This window comes from Siphateles boraxobius, unplaced genomic scaffold (assembly GCF_051911475.1).
Source record: "Siphateles boraxobius isolate OS27281-9 unplaced genomic scaffold, OSU_SipBor_1 46, whole genome shotgun sequence".
In the NCBI taxonomy this organism is placed as follows: Eukaryota; Metazoa; Chordata; class Actinopteri; order Cypriniformes; family Leuciscidae; genus Siphateles; species Siphateles boraxobius.
The window spans coordinates 18,660,213-18,679,542 of NW_027509097.1; the positions used below are offsets into that span (position 1 = coordinate 18,660,213).

Below are 19,330 nucleotides of genomic sequence, written 5' to 3' on the forward strand. Positions count from 1 at the left end.
AAATATCAACACATAGCAGAAGCCCTTTACAATAACCTCAGATATTTAAAAGAAAACCTTAGTTCATATTACCCTATTTGCTTGGAGAAGCTGATCATTTGATTCTTGTGCCTGAACACGCATTGCTTCAAACTCTAAAAAAAGAGAAATATAATTAGACATGTCATAAAATATTGAGTTTTCCCCTTTAAGGCAAATGAATACACCTTTAGTTTTAAGACTGAGAAGTTGTTGGCCTTTGAGAAGCTCCTCTTTCATCTCCTCCAGCTGTGTCCTCAGACGACTGACTGTTCCAGGTGATTCAGGGACATTCATCAGGCACATGTGTACTGATTCTGCATCTCCCTTTATCTTAGCTAGATCACCTCGCATAACTTCGATCAGACTGTCCAAAAGCTCAATCTTAGCCTCCTAGAATGTTGAGAAGGAAAACATTATATTTTCAAATGCATGTCTGTTTTTATGTATTTTCTTTCATAAACAGATATATTGCGTTGAAATGTGTGCCTTGATACAGGTATCGTAGAATTCCCCATTTTTCGTTTATCCTATAAAATGTGTCTAGATCTAAATCCTACTATTAGCTATTATTACCCACTCCATTAGATCCATCTAGTTTGAAGATCATGGGATACAAGGAAGCTTAAGAAAGTTCAGTCCCCAAACTAAATGATAAAGGCAAACAACAGAAATAACAGCTATAAACACAGGACAGTGTATGACGATTATTTGGGTACCAAAAATCTCTGCGGAAAATCTCCGCTTTTCCACGAAGCAGCTCACATTGTGTCTTCCGCTATTTTTCAGATGTATCAAACTACTGTATATAAATGGCTTTCACACCAGGTAGTTCTAGGAACTTAGTTCTAGGAAATAGCCATCAGGGTGGTTCCCCGAGAACTAATGGTTCCCTTAGGAACATTTTTCTGGTTGCATTCGCACCGCAATTAGGAACTCTAAAGTGACGTAAGCCGCGCTTGTTGTTGTGACCTTTATTTTGACGGCGCTGCCGCTGAGAACGCCAGAGCCTGAGCTCACAGTGCTCACATTCTCCATGTTCAATAGTTTATGATCTGTCTAACAGTCCTGTCTAATATGTTATTAGATAGAACTGTCATACATAGAAAGTAGACAGTATATGAAAAGGTATTAATGTATGCCGTGTGGTTGATGTCCAGTGATGCTAACTTATCAGAAATACATAATCATGTTTGACTTGGTCCCCTAAAAGTTGCGTTGGATTTTCTCCTTAGCATAAAGGTTAAGAGGCCCATCTATCACTTTTTTCCATGTTTGTGGAGTAAATATATAGACCATAATCTGCGTGTTTTCCACTGATATATATAGAATGACTGGATAGTTCCTGACGTCATAAACAGTGAAGCCACCGCGCCGCCATATTGGTATTCCCCAGTGAGCTTGCGCGTTCTATTGAATCAATAGGAAATTTTATGATTTGACTGAGAAAACATTGCCTAAAGAGACACCGTTTTTAAATCTAAAGTCTCCCTGAACATTCTTACAAAGCAAACATCCTAAGCATTTAAATGGGTATTTGTTTAAATTCGGAAATTTTACCTGCTTATTAAAAATTGCTTTGATACCGGGGAGAGGAGCTTGGAGAGTGTCTGTCTAGGCTAACAGTATGGCAGTAATTAAGTGTTTTATTTTGTGATTTGCCCTTTGAATGAAAAAGCAGCAGCTTACCTCCTCGTTAAAATACGTTTAAAATATAATATTTAATTTTTAAGTGTAAATAAAACAATGAAAGATTTGTCACTGAAGAAAAATTCCTTATATGTGTACTTAAAATATACGTCTTTTTAATTGTGTTTTGTAGATCAGTAGTTTGTTTATATAAAGTGTTTGATTAGTTAGCAAGAAAATGCATAATACAAATTGTATGGGTTAATGTAACCCATTAATTACACTACACACATCTGCAACGCGTTACGGCTGCTACATGGCTAACTCTGGTCAATGCATGCGTTTACACCAGCCGCTTCGCTAACGCCTGTTTTACACACACTACGTTTGCAGGTGCGGTGCGTATACAGCAGTGCAGAGATCGTTTCCGCACCGAGTTTATTTCTGCTGCTGAAATAAAGTGACAGCGCATGGTTCGTGGTCAAACTGAACATGGATTGACATGAAAACATAGTAAATAAATGCATTTAAAGTATACTTATATTTTGCACAGTCGTTTTCTTTTTAACTTTTAAGCCCAGGGTAATTAAAGCAAGGAAAACTACACAGTACCTCAACAACTACTCGTCTCTTCGTGGAGGTGGAAAAACAAGTTCTTAAATTGTGGCCTACAATATTTATTGTAAAAAAAGATTTAAATGCAAAAGAAAAGGTATGATAGAGCTGTTTTTGTCAATTGTATGTTTTAATTTAAAATGTTTGCGATGGTAACATAAGGCCTACATGTTTAAATCAGGGTTCGTACACCTTTTCCAAGGTCAAATTCAAGCACTTTTCAAGCACTTTCAAGATCCATTTTAAAGCCTTTTCCAGCACCTTACACCATTGTAAATTGCATACCAAATACATAGTCAAAATTATTATTTAGTGTCTTTATCACATTAAAAGAGATAATGCTATAAACAGGCAAATTTGTGTTTCGTAATAGCAGAAGGTTCAGATATTTAAGCAAATCACAAGTTTTATTTTTCAAAATGTATCACTGTCTAAGTAGATAATTCCTATGAATAATACTTTTTATTATATTAATGTCCAAATATTGCTTCCCAGATAATATGATTTTCAGGCTGTAAAACTGAAGAAATTTCATGGGCTGAAAATATGAAGGATTTGAACATAAATATTGTACAGGCCTAGGTTTTGGGACACATTCTTGATATAGACAAGGTTTGAACAAAATCTGAGACAGTGTAACAGCAACCTGTAATTTCAATTTTAACCCAGAAGACTCTGACAGTGCACAGGCACCTGCCTGATAAATAGCCTACCGGTATATTACTTGAAAATAAAAAAAAGTATTTAATTGCCAAGACATATAGGCTACATATATCTACCGGAATAGAGCAGTGAAAATATTGCATAAGGCCATCCTCAACCTTACAGTAGGCTACTTGTATGACACTCCATCTGACACGATTCCTGTTTAGCAATCAACGGTTGTTGTTATGTACTGAGCTAACGTTTGCAGGTTTTAATTTGCAGGTATTTAACGTTAGTTACTGTGCAGTAACTTTTGGCTCGTTTCCACTGAGCAGTACGGTATGGTACAGTTCGGTACGGTACGCAATTATTTGCGTTTCCACTGTCAAAAGTTGTGAATGGTACCAAAAAGCCGAACCGTACCGTACCACTTTTTGGGTACCCTTCCGTTGGGGTACCTAGCACAGTGGTACGGTACTAAAGGGAGGAGCTAGACTCACTGCAGAACGCTGATTGGTTGACAGAGTATCGTCACTTGCGCGAGCTACAAGGGGAATGACAACATAAGAAGCGCCATTTTTTAATATACAGTTGGAATATAATACTATGGTTATTCTTTCACGAAATGTAGTTTTAAGAGTTTTTGAGGCGAGAATGTAGTTGTTTAAAGCTCAAATCTGCGGCTTATTTATAATGATTTATGATAATTTGATCCATTCCAGGCGATCACCGGGCGCTCATGTTCCCCGCCTGGAACAGCCTTTCCTCGGCTAGTCGTTCTGACGTTTGCCGCTGACTCTGTAGTGGTAATTCGTCTTGTGTATATCTAACGGTTCATCTTTGGTCTCGTGAATCGATAATTCGTTCCCTGGCCAATCGTTTTGGCTGAGGGCTAAGTGAAGTTTCATATATTTAGGCTATAACTTTTCCGTTGTAAAGTTAACGTTAGACTAGTGCTGAATTTGTATATTTGACTGAATTGTTTGCTTTCTTTCTTATTGTATAGCTTCTTGTAACGTTACCTTTTACTTATACTTTTATAATGGCTATTATTGATAGAACTGAAATTTAACAAAAAGAGATAGGGTTGAGTTTTGTCATTTTTTATTACAAGATTATCACTGTAATGTTGTGTATTGCAACATTTGTACAAATGTACATATTGCCTGGAATATGTTTAATATATTTTTTAATTTAAACGAAAAGATGCAGGGTTGTGTTTTATATTTCGTTTTGTTATAAATAGGCTAACATTAAACATGTATATAATCAGGTCTATAAATTGCCTGAACCACATTTGTGTGCCTATAATGTTTAAAATGTATTTAAATGAAAACGAAAAGAGGCAGAGTGGTGTTTTATAACATATTTCGTTTTATTGTTGCCTAAAATGTACATGCAGATCGAGCTGAGTGACGCTTTCAAGAACGCGCTGTTCCATTTGGAGAATTACCGGACTTGCGTCCTCGGGAGTCATTCTGCTGAGAACTTTACATACTTGAGAAATGTATTGAGAAATTGTATTGAGAAATGCCTAATGTCGGCGCTTGTCTTCTTGTGACAAACATGCCGAGAAGCAAGGACAAGATCTGCTGTATGCCATCCATTGGTGTTTACTTTGTCGCTTTCTTCTTCGCACGAAAATGACTTGATCGCTTCTTTCCGAAAAAACACCACGCCTATCAAGTAGGGTACTGTAATGCTAGCTGGATCATGGTTTACTGACCCGACCCGAACCGTACTGTACCGTACCGTACTGCTCAGTAGAAACGAGCCATTTGGCTGTATGTTCACTGCATATTCCACAAATGAACGTCCCATAACGGGCAACCAATAACATTACATTATCACACCAAGTACTTTCAGTCACTGGCTGTTTACACCTGACCACTTTCATGCGTTTTCTGTGATCGGATAGCTATCTGATCGTGAAAAGACCAGGTAAATGCCCTCCGAAACGCATTCGAGACTGATTTGAATCCGATCGCTCAAACCACTTCAGGAGGAGGTGTGGGCCGCATTGCAGACTAAACTTGACAGTGTAAATGCATCTGGTTGTTGAAACCACATATGTAAATTTTACTCCTCCAAAAATGCTAAAAAATAAACACGTGAGAGCGTGTTATAATAGGCTATATGTCATGTTATAGCAAGATATGACGGCTCAACACGCATTACCGCAGATGAGAAGCTGAGCATCTATTCATCAAGCCAACGAGCAAACTATCGCAAATCAAAGTGAAAGTAAGTCGCAGACGCTTAACACACAATCATCATCATTTAAAGTAAACAAAATGATCTTACCAGTGTTGTCGCTCTCTCTTATTGCGCTCTTTGATCAATAAAATGCAGCTTATATCTGTTGCTTTCGGTGACGTGAACTCCATTAAATCTGCATATAGCGCGGGAATTGAAGATCGGATTTAGATCCGTTTTGCGAAAACACATTTATGTGACCAGGTGTAAATGGAATCGTTTTAATAAATCAGATAGCTATCCGATCTGAGAAAACGCATGAAGTGGCCAGGTGTAAACAGCTCCTAATGGCCCTTTCAGACAGGACCCGGAATGCGCTGCACTATGAAACCAATTTATTTCAATGGCTTGCGCCGCGCGAAGACGTTTTGTTGCTGATTCGACCAAAGCGGAGCACAGCATTGGCGAGCTTGAGCGCACCCCGTGGTCAAAGTTAAAAATAACCTAGTTAAACTTTTGCGCTGCGCTCTGTGACGACCAGCGCGGCCAATAGAAACGAGGCATCCGCGGAAATAAAAATGAAACCTCCGCCTACTTTTGCTCTGGCCAGCAACGCCACGCTTTGTCTACGCAAATCGTTTTGTATTATATCTGAAGGGCTACATTTTACTTCTCCATTTAATAAACAAACTATTCAGTCAGATAAGTAGGCTATTTGTTGTGAGAGAACAGTTACAATTTCAAGCATTTTATCCCACATTTAAGCACTTTTCAAACCTTGAAAACACATCAAAATTCAAGCATTTTCAAGGATTTCAAGCACCCGTTCGAACCCTGTTAAATGTTTTGCCACTTGCTTGAGCAACTTAATATATAACGTTAAATCTATATAGAAGTAATGCATTGAATAATACAGGTCCTTTAAAAAAAATAGCATATTGTGATAAATTTCATTATTTTCCATAATGTAATGATAACAATTAAACTTTCATATATTTTAGATTCATTGCACACCAACTGAAATATTTCAGGTCTTTTATTGTTTTAATACTGATGATTTTGGCATACAGCTCATGAAAACCCAAAATTCCTATCTCAAAAAATTAGCATATCATGAAAAGGGTTTCGAAACGAGCTATTAACCTAATCATCTGAATCAACTAATTAACTCTAAACACCTGCAAAAGATTCCTGAGGCTTTTAAAAACTCCCACCCTGTTTCATTACTCAAAACCGCAATCATGGGTAAGACTGCCGACCTGACTGCTGTCCAGAAGGCCATCATTGACACCCTCAAGCAAGAGGGTAAGACACAGAAAGAAATTTCTGAACAAATAGGCTGTTTCCAGAGTGCTGTATCAAGGCACCTCAGTGGGAAGGAAAAAGTGTGGCAAAAAACGCTGCACAACGAGAACAGGTGACCGGACCCTGAGGAAGATTGTGGAGATGGACCGATTCCAGACCTTGGGGGACCTGCGGAAGCAGTGGACTGAGTCTGGAGTAGAAACATCCAGAGCCACCGTGCACAGGCGTGTGCAGGAAATGGGCTACAGGTGCCGCATTCCCCAGGTCAAGCCACTTTTGAACCAGAAACAGCGGCAGAAGCGCCTGACCTGGACTGTTGCTCAGTGGTCCAAAGTACTTTTTTCGGATGAAAGCAAATTTTGCATGTCATTCAGAAATCAAGGTGCCAGAGACTGGAGGAAGACTGGAGAGATGCCAAAATGCCTGAAGTCCAGTGTCAAGTACCCACAGTCAGTGATGGTCTGGGGTGCCATGTCAGCTGCTGGTGTTGGTCCACTGTGTTTTATAAAGGGCAGGGTCAATGCAGCTAGCTATCAGGAGATTTTGGAGCACTTCATGCTTCCATCTGCTGAAAAGCTTTATGGAGATGAAGATTTCATTTTTCAGCACGACCTGGCACCTGCTCACAGTGCCAAAACCACTGGTAAATGGTTTACTGACCCTGGTATTACTGTGCTCAATTGGCCTGCCAACTCTCCTGACCTGAACCCCATAGAGAATCTGTGGGATATTGTGAAGAGAAAGTTCAGAGACGCAAGACCCAACACTCTGGATGAGCTTAAGGCCGCTATCGAAGCATCCTGGGCCTCCATAACACCTCAGCAGTGCCACAGGCTGATTGCCTCCATGCCACGCCGCATTGAAGCAGTCATTTCTGCAAAAGGATTCCCGACCAAGTATTTAGTGCATAACTGAACATAATTATTTGAAGGTTGACTTTTTTTGTATTAAAAACACTTATTTTATTGGTCGGATGAAATATGCTAATTTTTTGAGATAGGAATTTTGGGTTTTCATGAGCTATATGCCAAAATCATCAGTATTAAAACAATAAAAGACCTGAAATATTTCAGTTGGTGTGCAATGAATCTAAAATATATGAAAGTTTAATTTTTATCATTACATTATGGAAAATAATGAACTTTATCACAATATGCTAATTTTTTTAGAAGGACCTGTACGTTTTTTAAGTGTATTGAGTTTAAACTTGAATACGTCTGTGAAAGAATGTATACCTATAACGTACAAATAGAATCGCAATGCTGAAACTTTTTTATATTATTTTATAAAATACGCTGATATAAAAATAGTGATTTGAAATAAAAAATAGAGAATAAATGTTGTGTTTGTGGTAGGCTACAGCCGTAGATCAGTTACGCACTGCAAACGCAGCATATGTGAAAGCACAATAGTGTGTGCTGCTCCTGCGGCGTACACGAGTATGTGTGAAACAGGCGTTAGTAGCGGTAAACGAACTAAGCACAAAGCTCTTTTGAAGCTGTCAAATGGTGTCGCTATTGGACACTTAATTGTGATTATTGCTGCTCTGAGGTTCCCTATCGGTCAGTCACTACAACGTAGGTCATGACTGACCAATAGGAATCACGCTAGAGAAGCCAATCTACTTCGAGTGAAACTAAAACAAGCCAATACACATTGGCGTGCAATCATTTGCAACAGCTGTGCAGCCTCGCAGCGGGGGTATTTAATAAGCAGCTGGTGCGATTGCACACTAGCTTTTTGCTTCGGAGCCAAGCACTTCTTATGCTGAACAGAGTGAATTTGAAGGCAAGCCTCTTCTGGATCCCTCCACTTTGTTGCGGGCGTGACTGCACAGCAGCGCAAGCGGTATCTTTCTCTCTTCTCTCTCTCTCTCTTCTTTGTTTGTCGTATTAAAACTGAGCAAACAAAAAAGCTGTTTTTACGGCTGGTAAGGTGCGTGATTAAAGCGCTCAACGGCCACCAAAGGAACGTGCTGGACCATCCTTGAGGTGTGTACCAGTCGTTTCTTTTGGTGCTCCCCGCGACGACCAGATGTCGATCGCTGCATCGGAGGGTGGGTCAGACCTCTCCACGGACGACGACTCGGCGCCGCTGTCTCCTTCGGGTGTGCCAGCGGTGCCCGAGTCGGACCCGGAGATGATGGCCATGCTTTCCCGGGCCGCCAACAGGATCGGGCTTGAGTGGAACCCTCCACCGTGTCCCGAGCCCTCGAGGTTGGACGATTGGTATCTTGGGGTGGCGCGCGCTGGTTCTCAGCAACCCACCCCAGTGCCTTTCTTCCCGGAGGTGCATGAGGAGCTCACATGGACGTGGACGGCACCTTTTACTGCCAGAAACCGTCTTGGTGGCTCCTCCTCCCTCATCACCCTTCATGGCAGGGCAGCTAAGGGATACACGCGTATCCCGCCAGTGAACGGGCCGTTGCTATTAGTGGTCGACCGATATATCGCCTCGGCCGATATTTCGATTTTTTTAAAATATCGGCATCGGCCGATAAGTTTTTCTGATTGGCCGATGTGTTGGAAGCGGGACTTTTATTTTGACGGCGTTATGGACTTTTATTTTGACGGGCGGCGTTGAGAACACCAGCACCTGAGAAGAGAACACAACGCTCACTCACATTCTCCGTCTTCATTAGTTTACGATCTCTGTCAGTCAGATCTAATATTTTGTTAGACAGAACCGGTGGCTACAGAACTGGTCAAAGAAAGTAAATGGTATGCGAAAAAGTAATACGTTTGCTTTTATATTATTTGTAACCGAAAAGGCAAACAATCAGCCTAAAATACTTTCTCATTTACCGTCAACATTCAGCAAATGCGCATCTACATAATTTAAACAAATCTCTGAATATCTAATAATAAAATCGAATAATAAAAATAATCGAATCCAGCTATGATATCTTGTGGCCCACTGTGTCATATTCATGTCGTTTTCACTGTGTGCTGTATGTAAAATTAGCGTTACCTTGTCAAAAGTCAAAGTTAAAAAAGTCTTTATTTGAAAAAATATGATTATCAGTGATTACTGATTAATTACCAGATGACTGAGTGCCCTGTTACAGTGTTTACTTCCTTTTTATTCACACATTCATATATTTTTAAACAATTACTTTATTTGTGAAAAATTCTGTAATAGGATTGCAGATTCAAGAAGTTGCCATCTAGTATAGGGCCTAAGCATGTTTATTTTAAAGATTTTTAAATATGTATTAAATTTATCAAATTTATTAAATATTGATTTATATAAATATAAAGTGTGTGTGAGTGTATGTATATATATATATATATATATATATATATATATATATATATATGTATATGTGTGTGTGTGTATATATAAATATCGGCTTTATATCGGCCATCGGCCACCCTGCTCTCTAAGATATCGGCATCGGCCATCATAAAACCCATATCGGTCGACCACTAGTTGCTATGCAACTGTGCCCTAACTCCACTTGGCGAGGAGAACGGTGTCTTCCTTCCGGGGCCTGTAAGTACTCGTCGGACCTAACCGGCAAGGCTTACAAGGCCTGTGGGGAAGCTGCCTCTGCCATGCACGCTATGGCGTTGCTGCAGGTTCATCAGGCCAAGGACGAGGGCGGTCACGATCCGCAAGTTCTCCAGGAACTTCGTGCCGCGACGGACCTCGCGTTTCGTGCGACGAAAGTCACTGCGTGGTCAGTGGGTCGTGCGATGTCCACACTAGTGGTCCAGGAATGCCATCTCTGGCTGTGTCTGGCTGACATGTGGGAGACCGACAAGCTCAGGTTCCTTAACTCCCCGTGTCCCAGACCGGCCTCTTCGGCGACGCGGTCGAGAACTTTGCCCAGCAGTTCTCGGCTGTACAAAAGCAGACTGAGGCCATCAAGCACATCCGGCCGCGGCGGTCAGCTGCTGCCTCCACCCCATAGCTCGCGGCTCCTCAGTCTGCTCGTCGCCGGGGGCGTCCTCCTGCGTCTGCCCCTGCTCCGGCGCCGCAGCCTCCACCTCGTTGTGGAGCCGGTCGCAAGCGGGCCTAGGACGGGCGACCCAGAGATGGAAGGGACTGCTCTCCAGGAGACAATGACTGCATGGCTCCCTCCCCCGGAAGAGGGCCGGGTGGAAAATTCTATGTTTCGTTTTCTTTGTGTTCCGCCGCTGGCCTTAAAACCAGCGGTACCCAAATTTTCAATAAAAGAGCAGTTTCTTCCACCTCTGGGTCCGAAGAGGGCCCGGAGAGCAGTGGGGGGAGAGAATCCTCACCAATCTCATCCGCCTCTTCTATCGCCAGCGGGCAGCAGTGTGCGGTCCGAAAACGCCACCGAGCCGCCTCCTGCCCCGTGGAACCAGGTAAGTGTTGTACAGCACACTCAGACCCCACTATGGGCCGCCTCCCAGAGAGAGCCTCCCGAGCCGCGTCCCTGTGTTCCAGCTCGCTGGGGCTGGGGCGGTATGGATTTTTTCTAACCGCGGTTGAAAAGCAAGATATTCCCGCGGTATAGTGGTAAACCGCTTTAAATACTCCCCCTCGACAGACTTTCGTGCACACGCCAGAAGTCGTTTTTGCTAGAGAGACTTTGTTAAATATTGTCACCTGCATCCGAAAAAAAAACGAGCACAATTTGAAAGTGTAAAATTTTCATCAAGCAGTATTTTGGCATGAACCAATCACTGAATAGATTTCCTTATTTAAGAATATTTTCAGATACATTCGCATTGAATTAATCATTTTCAGGAGAATACATTATGATGTTCACATTGGAAATGAAAGATGAACACCTTTTCCAACATGTCTTAATTACAAAAATTATATTCCATATTTATGTTTGCATAATATCATGTTATTTTTCATTTAATCTATGTGGATTATATGAAAAGTGAACAGCATGAGTAAGATAGGATCATTAGATGGGTCAGACATGATTTTGACCACTTTATTAAGTTTTGTTTTGTAGAAAGCCTTTCTTTAAATTAAATGTCGTTTTGTATTTAAATTGTATCTTAATTGTAATCACTGTTTCAATAACTAATTGCCTGAAATTAATAAATAAGAAGCAAATATAGCAGACATATAATCAGGAGGACATGGAGGCGCGGGCGCCATCTCTTGCGCGTTTACTGGAGCTCGTCTCATTAATGAACTTGCCTCACAGACATGAGAAGTAAATAGAAAGCTTAATGTCTACTTTTAAACAAAGCGCATTGCATTGCTCATAGACCTTAAAAGAGTCAGTGCCGCAGATGCGGTTTCGAAAATTGATAAAAAAAAACGTTGGTGCGGACAGATGATGAGTTTTGTGATGCGGTTGCGGATGAAATAGCCTAATAATAGCCCATCCGTGCATCTCTAATACAAATGGAATGTTATTGTGTCATTGAACATTGCGCTCCCCAACTCGCGAAAGATCGGATTTGCTCCATCTTTTGATAAGTTTTGTTCAGAAAACCTTAAATCCATGAAGAGACAATGTCATTAGAATCAATGAATCCATGTCATTAGACACAACGTGCACATGTGCAGACCAATGTTTTTTTGTTTGTTTTTTTGCGGAGATGACGGTGACGAGCTCAGACCCGCGGTTGGAGTCACGTCACCGCGGTAGGGCTGGGCGATATGGCCTAAAAAAAAAAATCCCAGATTTTTTCACAAAAAATCCGATTTACGATTTAAATAAAAAAAATTCTCTCCCTACTTAAAATCAATCTGCAGATGACAAAGAAACTGTTTAAAACTAGTTTTAACTTTATTTTGTTTTAATATTCCCTTCTGGGATTTAATCTGGATTAAACTGCAATCAGAAACAACAAGCCAAAAAGACAAGAGGGCAGGCCCTATCTTTGAAAACAGTGAAAATGTAACGTAAAATAAAATGGGTGGATTGGGATTGGGGGGATGTGTAAAAAAACTTGTCAAATTATTTGGTAACTAAACATAATTTTATTAAGTTTTATTAATAAATGACTGGTATTCTACTGTTTTTATTGTTGTTTAACACAAACTTCACAATTTCAATTCAATTCTTGTGAATTGATTCTGATCTTGATTCAATATCAATTCCTTTGGATAAATATTAGGTACAGTAGATACGTTAATGTGTTGTTAATTGTTCTCAAAAAAAAGAAAGTCACCTAATGCTGTAAACATACAGAGAGCCCTGTCAGCTGGTATTATTAAAGGTTAAAACTAACTCAAATTAAATATAATGCGTTTTTCATAATAACAACGTTATACTATTTTAATGATATAGGTAAAAATATAATAAATGTGTAATATAGTTATCATATTTAGCAAAATACTCCTCTCTATAGCAATTATTTTAAGTCCGCATGCGTGCTATGGGTCAATAAAAGGCATTCCTGAGGTAAATGTAATGTTACGTGGCATATGTTGTTCTCCAGCTGTTTTATGGACATATTTCCGCGGTTGAAAAACACTGATCGATCGATTTTATTACATCTCGGTAAGTTAGTAGTAAAGAGTAACAAATGATCGGTTCACGTGCCGCTTGAACTGAGATCTGCCAGCGTTCTTTCACGTCACATTTACGCCAAAACGGTGTTTATTGTTTGAATTTCGTAATAAAATTGACAGAATCTGAGAGCTGAGAATCTGTTTCATATCAACAGTAACCTTCTCTGTCTTGTCTGTCGGTGACAGTGTCCTCTTTGCTTCGCGATTTTTCTCTGCGTGAGAAAATGGATGTGTGGCGTGAGAGCGTCTAAAAAGTGACAAAATTGCGTCTCTCACAGTGAATTTATGAGAGTTGGCGGCCCTGCAGATTCAGCTTGTAAATGTTTTTCGGCGAGTGTGCTTCTGCTGCCGCGGTCTTGTTCATTTGCCATGTTGTTTGTGTATCTCTATCATGTCAAGCGCTGAGCCCGGTGGGAACTACGGGAGCCCAGTGGGGAGCGTCGGCGGTTGTTAAAGAGAAAACCGATTTTCATTAAAAAAAAGAAAAATCGGCGTAAACTACACATTCGAGTTAATCGATAAAATCTTTTATTTTATAAAATAAAAATTTATCGCCCAGCCCTAGACCGCGGTAATGCGGTAACCGTCCCAGCCCTACGCTCTGCGTATGTACGTGAACAGAACTCAAAGTCTCAGTACCTCAGACCAGCTCTTTGTCTGTTACGGAGGCCAGCAGAAGGGAAAGGCTGTCTTCAAGCAGATGATGGCCCACTGGATAGTGGATGCCATCGCCTTGGCTTTCCAAGCACAAGGCGTGCCCTGCCCGCTCAGGTTGCATGCACACTCCACGAGAGGCGTTGCATCCTCCTCAGCGCTGGCAAGTGGCTCCTCGCTAACAGATATCTGTAGAGCTGCGGGCTGGGCGACACCTAACACGTTCGCTAGATATTATAGCCTACGTGTAGAACCGGTCTCCTCCCGTGTTCTCACCCTAAACGGGTAGAAGCACTGAGAGGTCTGGCTCTGTCGGCTTGCTGCACCCTACTGTGCACCCTTATTACTCCAGAGTAAAAAACTGTTGAGTCCACCAAAACCCCTAGGCCCCGACTTGGCGGTGCGTCCGGAGCTAGGCCCTTATCCGCTGAATCCTTGAGAACCGGATCTGGGCTGGGTTCCATATGTGTGACCCTACAAGGATCCCATATGTGTATTTTTTCCACGGCTGCTCCTATCGGAAGCCTGTGTCTTTCCCTTGGGCTAAGTCACCCATTACTTAATATGCAGTACAACCTTCAGGCTAGTCCATATGTATTTCCACATAACTCTTTGAATAAGTGGCTTCCGCAGTGTTTCCTTCCTAAACAGAGGGCACGCTTTCCCAGTGTTATCCAATATCTCACTGTATGGGTTATCACGGAACAACAGTGTCAGATTCACTCTGTGTAAGCCTCCTCCTATCGTCCTTCCAGGCAAGAAGATGTAGAGGCTTGCACGGGGCGCTGGATGGTGTGCAGCAGCTGTGGTGCTTTGGTAGAGATTCCTATTGGTCAGTCATGACCTACGTTGTAGTGACTGACCGATAGGCAACGTCTCGGTTACATATGGTAACCCTCGTTCCCTGAGGGAGGGAACGGAGACGTAGGTCCAGCTTATTAAATACCGCGCTGCGAGGCTGCACAGCTGTTGCAACACGCCAATGTGTATTGGCTTGTTTTAGTTTCACTCGAAGTAGATTGGCCTCTCTAGCGAGATTCATATTGGTCAGTCATGACCTACGTCTCTGTTCCCTCCCTCAGGGAACGAGGGTTACCATATGTAACCGAGACGTTTCTTATAGGCTACTGTTAACTGTTTTATCGTTTTTTTGTTTGTTTGAAGAAGCATTAGCCTACTCTTGCCTCGGAGAAAACAACACGGGAATAGCGACAATTGTGCATATAAATTACTACTTATAGGGCTTGAATTACAACCTGTGGGCAGTACATCCTTTTGTGAACGTCGTTTTACCCTTGTATGCTGCACAGCGGGTCATCTTAAAGTGCCGTCGAAGCTACCAATCTCTGTATAACGGCCGTTGGAGCCCTCTGCTAATAGGGAATCATAAGATCGTCGCTCGAACACTTCCGGTGGCTTCACTGCCTAATGGCAGTTTAGAACGTCATGAGCTATCCAGTCATTCTATATAGATCAGTGGTGTTTAGACATCTTTTTTAAAAATGGCGGGTGCTGGTGTTTTGCGTGCATTCGGCCAATCAATGTACACTAAAGTCACTGGTAGTTCCTATAGTGCTGGTTTAGACCCTACTCTGAAGTAGGAGCTAAATTAGTTCCTTCAAAAGGAGTTCCTAGAACTAAAATTGTTCCTAGTTCCTGCGATGCAAACACGCCAAAATCTGGCTTACGTTGTTGTCATTTAGGAAGAAGATCGCGTGGGTGTTTGAATCGAGATCGCAATCTTTTAACGATTAATCATGCAGCTCTACAGAAAATGCACACAGGCTTATAACAGTAACAACCATCTGAATTCACCTTTGCTGCATTCTCGTCAGTGCTAACAGCGTCCATTTCCTCAACTGTTCTGTTCACCAAATTCTTCAGTATCTCCATCCTCCTTTCTGCTCTTTCCTCAACTATTTCTTTCTCTCTTTGGAGACGTTCACTGAAACATTGAAAAATAGCAACATAAATTTGTGCATTTTCAATAAAATCAAAGAGAATTTCACTAAAAATGAATTGCACCCATTGACAGTGCTGTGCATTGTTATATTGCACTAAAAGAATTATGCAAATAAAAGAATGGCATAAACACGGCCAACAAATCTCTGCAGGCTCAATCTGAATGCTACATCTGTGAAAATACATCAGTTCACCACTATGATCTGTAAAACAGTGTTTGACTTACTTGTAGTCTTTTTCCATATTAGAAAACAGCTCCATAAACTCTGTGGTGACTTCTTCACGAATACGAGATTCCATAATTAATTTTTCAGACTCCTCTTTGGACAACTTCTCTTTGAGCTCTTTAATTGTCACCTGAAGCTGTGGCGAATATATCATATAGTTTAAAATAACACTGAAAACTATAAACATGCATTGATGAAAACTAAAAAGACACTTTGAATACCTCTAACAGCTCTTGACTTTGCGCAGCCTCTAGCACAGTGTTGTCCTCCATGCTCTCATCGCCACTCTCCACATCTTCCTCACCAATATCTTCATCATCTTCATCCTCTTGCACATCCTCTAGACTCATCTCCCAGCCCAGGAGTGAACTTCTCCTGGTCCAATCCTTCTTGTCTGCGTTATTGATTATCATAGACACATCTCTGGCAGATCTCTTGAGCACAATGCTAGGAGCTGGTTTAGGGTTGAGGACCACTACCTAAAAGGGAACAAAGTCAAAGTTCAAAATAAATAAATAGCACAGAATCAAAAAATGCCTTTAATCAGTGCTTCTGATAATCTGAAGCTGTCAGTGTAAACAATAATAAAGGTCCTTACAGACCTTCTGAGCCACCGCTGAGAACTTGAGGACATTCAGGGTTTCATCGTACATCGAGGCACTCTGGTTTATGTTGATGAGCATGCAGGCTTTTCCACGGCCACAGAAAAAACCCTGCAAATAATGTGTGAGCTTGCTCTCTCTGAAGGGGACATGCTGATGAAACCTGCATGAAAAGACGTATAAGTTCAGGTTCAAGGAAATTTCCATCAAATGCAGCCTGTTAAACAAATTAATAGTTTTGAAAGTGGATATTGTCTCACTTGGATTGCGTTTGGTTGAGCCTCAGAGCATTGATGCATTTTCCAAGAGTTAACAAGGAAGTGTTGATGTTTCCAGCTTCTTTTAAGCGGTCACCTCGGTTTTGTGTCTTTGCACATCGCTCAGATCCAGCCAAATCACATAGTGACAATCTTTAAAAATAAATCAATTAATGAATAAATCACTGATTCTATGTTAAAGTAACAGGCCAGAGGTCTGTTAAGGTTAAAGGCTAATTAAGGTCACCTACTCGCTTATTGCCTGTATTCGAGGAACACCCGCATCTTCAACCCGCAAGATTCGAATGGAAAATATACTGTGGCTATGGAGAAAATTTATATTTTTATTTTTGGTCACTTTAAAAAGTAATAACATGATGAGTTCAATGAGAGTTCAAAATTAATGCTAAAGTGGTTTAAAATGAAATACCTTCTGCTTGAGATGTTGTTGAGCTTGGTGGATGAGAAACTTTGATTTTTTCTTCCAATTTTCATAACTTTTAATGCTTCGTCTGTACTGTTAACTTGAAACCATTTTAGATCTAGAAAAAAAATATTTAGATTAAATGTATATGTCAAAATGCACAGCCATAAAGATAATATCCTGGTAAATAACTTATATTTAATTATTGAAAAATATTGAAATGTAAATATTTATTTAATTATTATTTCAATGATTCACTATTACATTTGCTACACAGACAACAAGTTAACTTTTAGTCTTCTAAGTTATTTGGTTACCTTTGACAAAAGTATTGCCTTTAACATCTTGGGCTAGTCGCAAAACGCTCCTTCTGTGAGAGCCATTTGAAACAAGATCAAGAAGATCATGGATGCTTTCATTGTAGATTTCACAAAAGGAGACCCACACTGAGAAATTAGCATGAGAGGCCTCATCCAAACAGACACTGTCCCCATTTGTGTCACTAGAAGTGGAGCCTGGAAAAAGAAATCAATGTAAAGTGCAAGCTCACATTTACTGACACAATGCTCAAAAACTGTTTCAAAGGCAGAGAGAAAGTCAGAAAACAATTATTAATGCTTACTTTCAAAAGATGAACAACTAGAGCTGGACATGCTGGACAGAGTTTTCAGGGAATCATTCTGATAAATATCAAGAAACAGCCATGATGTGAGTATTAGTAATGTACTTCTCTGTACTAAAAAATGGTATGTTAAAAAATGTACATATATTTTTAAAAAATTACATCTTTAAATCGACGAAGAAGGTTTCTCTTATTTGTAGCATCCTCATCCTGCTGCTCTTTAGTGAGTCTTGTAAAGTCGACACATCTGAGAGGTTTGATGTTATTTTGAGAATAAATTCGACCTTCTATGCTGTTAAATATTACATTCAATGACCTGGGCAGAATTCCACCATCTGATTCAGGGCCTATAACATACAAGTAGCATAAATAGAGATTCAAATGTATTAATAGACAGCTAAACATACATAAAAAAACATCTCACACAAAACCCTTACCAAGAAAAGTAAAGGTCTTTCCAGCATTGGTAACTCCATATGTAAAGATCAAGGAATTCCCTCCCTCCAAGACTTCTTTCACAAGGCTTTTAGTTGTTCCATCAAATATCTGTCTTTGAGTTGTTTCTGGACCATACACCTAAAATATAAATTAAACATAGTTACATCAGAAAACATTTTTCAAAGCCTGTTCACAATAAATGATCATGCTAGAGAAGACTGTCTGTGGCCGATCATACCTGAGAGAACTGAAATCGTTGTGCCAGCTGTGGGCCGAATCTCTCACTGTGTCTGGCTGTCAGAGATGCTCTAGGTGCTTTTAGAATCACAGTATCTGGAGGCTCAATTGAAATGCACTCCTGTTTGTAGAGATTACAATTATAACAAATTACATTAAACGATAGGTCATGAAAGAATGAAAATTCTGTCACCATTTACTCATCCACATGTTGTTCCAAACCCAGATCCATACAATAAAATTGAATACTAACTGAGGCTTTAATTCAACCTTACATTTTTTTGAAGATGGTTATACGGATATTTGAACAACATGTGGGTTGTGGTGACAGAATATCTTAGAAATGTTATAAAATATTTTCAAAAACGTTCAGGCACCTGGGATTCTCCTTCTGCTCTCTCTGCAGAAGTGAATGGACGTACACGGAGATAGACCTGCAAATTCTCTTTTACCAGCGATACTGAGTCCTATGGAAATAGAAATATGCAAAATTAAAGAATAGTTACAGCATTAAAATCAGATTCAAAGGCTTTAAACATGAGTTCTGTCTGGTAATAATAAATACCCGTGATAATTTGGAGAAGTCGGCGAAGAGATCTTTCCGGAGGTCTTCAACCGTTATAGATCCAACATTCTCAGGCTTGTGATTTAAACACGATTCCATCATCTTGAAAAAAGCCTATCAAAATGTTTGACGTTTAGCTAAACATTTTGTTATTATATGATAATGATTATATGGATTAAGTGGCTAACGTTACAAGCAAAATTAAAACAATAATGACGTATCGGCCATTAAAACGTGTTAAAATGAGCTCTTAACTGAGATGTTATCCTATTAAAGTAAGAAACAATTTTGAATGACATGTAAGACTATAAAAGTAGTACCTATGTGTTTTCATTCTCGCTAATTTCACTTACTTGTTATTATTTTGTTTTATTTATCCCGTTTACAATGCTAACATCCTTCTTTCCTGCCGTCGCGGTTCTCTGTTCAAATCGGACCAATCGGAGAGTTCGCTACAGACGTAGCTCCGCCCCCAAAA

The 19,330-nt window shown here is 40.3% G+C and overlaps 1 protein-coding gene across 4 annotated transcripts in view; it reads right to left on the bottom strand.

Annotated features, from left to right (window-relative positions):
- kif20bb (kinesin family member 20Bb) overlaps positions 1-19,294 on the bottom strand; it is a 32,838-nt gene extending 13,544 nt beyond the window's left edge. For all 4 annotated transcript variants that reach the window (XM_077201191.1, XM_077201193.1, XM_077201194.1 and 1 more), the window contains exons 1-17: positions 19,206-19,294; positions 18,853-18,966; positions 18,665-18,754; positions 18,289-18,408; positions 18,050-18,188; positions 17,775-17,959; positions 17,613-17,670; positions 17,308-17,505; positions 16,997-17,108; positions 16,818-16,889; positions 16,570-16,719; positions 16,310-16,472; positions 15,929-16,186; positions 15,707-15,843; positions 15,334-15,463; positions 207-411; positions 73-134 (exon numbers count right to left, since the gene is read on the bottom strand). In XM_077201191.1, coding sequence (XP_077057306.1) covers positions 73-134; positions 207-411; positions 15,334-15,463; positions 15,707-15,843; positions 15,929-16,186; positions 16,310-16,472; positions 16,570-16,719; positions 16,818-16,889; positions 16,997-17,108; positions 17,308-17,505; positions 17,613-17,670; positions 17,775-17,959; positions 18,050-18,188; positions 18,289-18,408; positions 18,665-18,754; positions 18,853-18,954 — 2,181 coding nt within the window. In that variant the 5' untranslated portion in view covers positions 18,955-18,966; positions 19,206-19,294. The remainder of the gene's footprint in view (positions 1-72; positions 135-206; positions 412-15,333; positions 15,464-15,706; positions 15,844-15,928; positions 16,187-16,309; positions 16,473-16,569; positions 16,720-16,817; positions 16,890-16,996; positions 17,109-17,307; positions 17,506-17,612; positions 17,671-17,774; positions 17,960-18,049; positions 18,189-18,288; positions 18,409-18,664; positions 18,755-18,852; positions 18,967-19,205) is intronic.
- Positions 19,295-19,330: the final 36 nt, after the last annotated feature.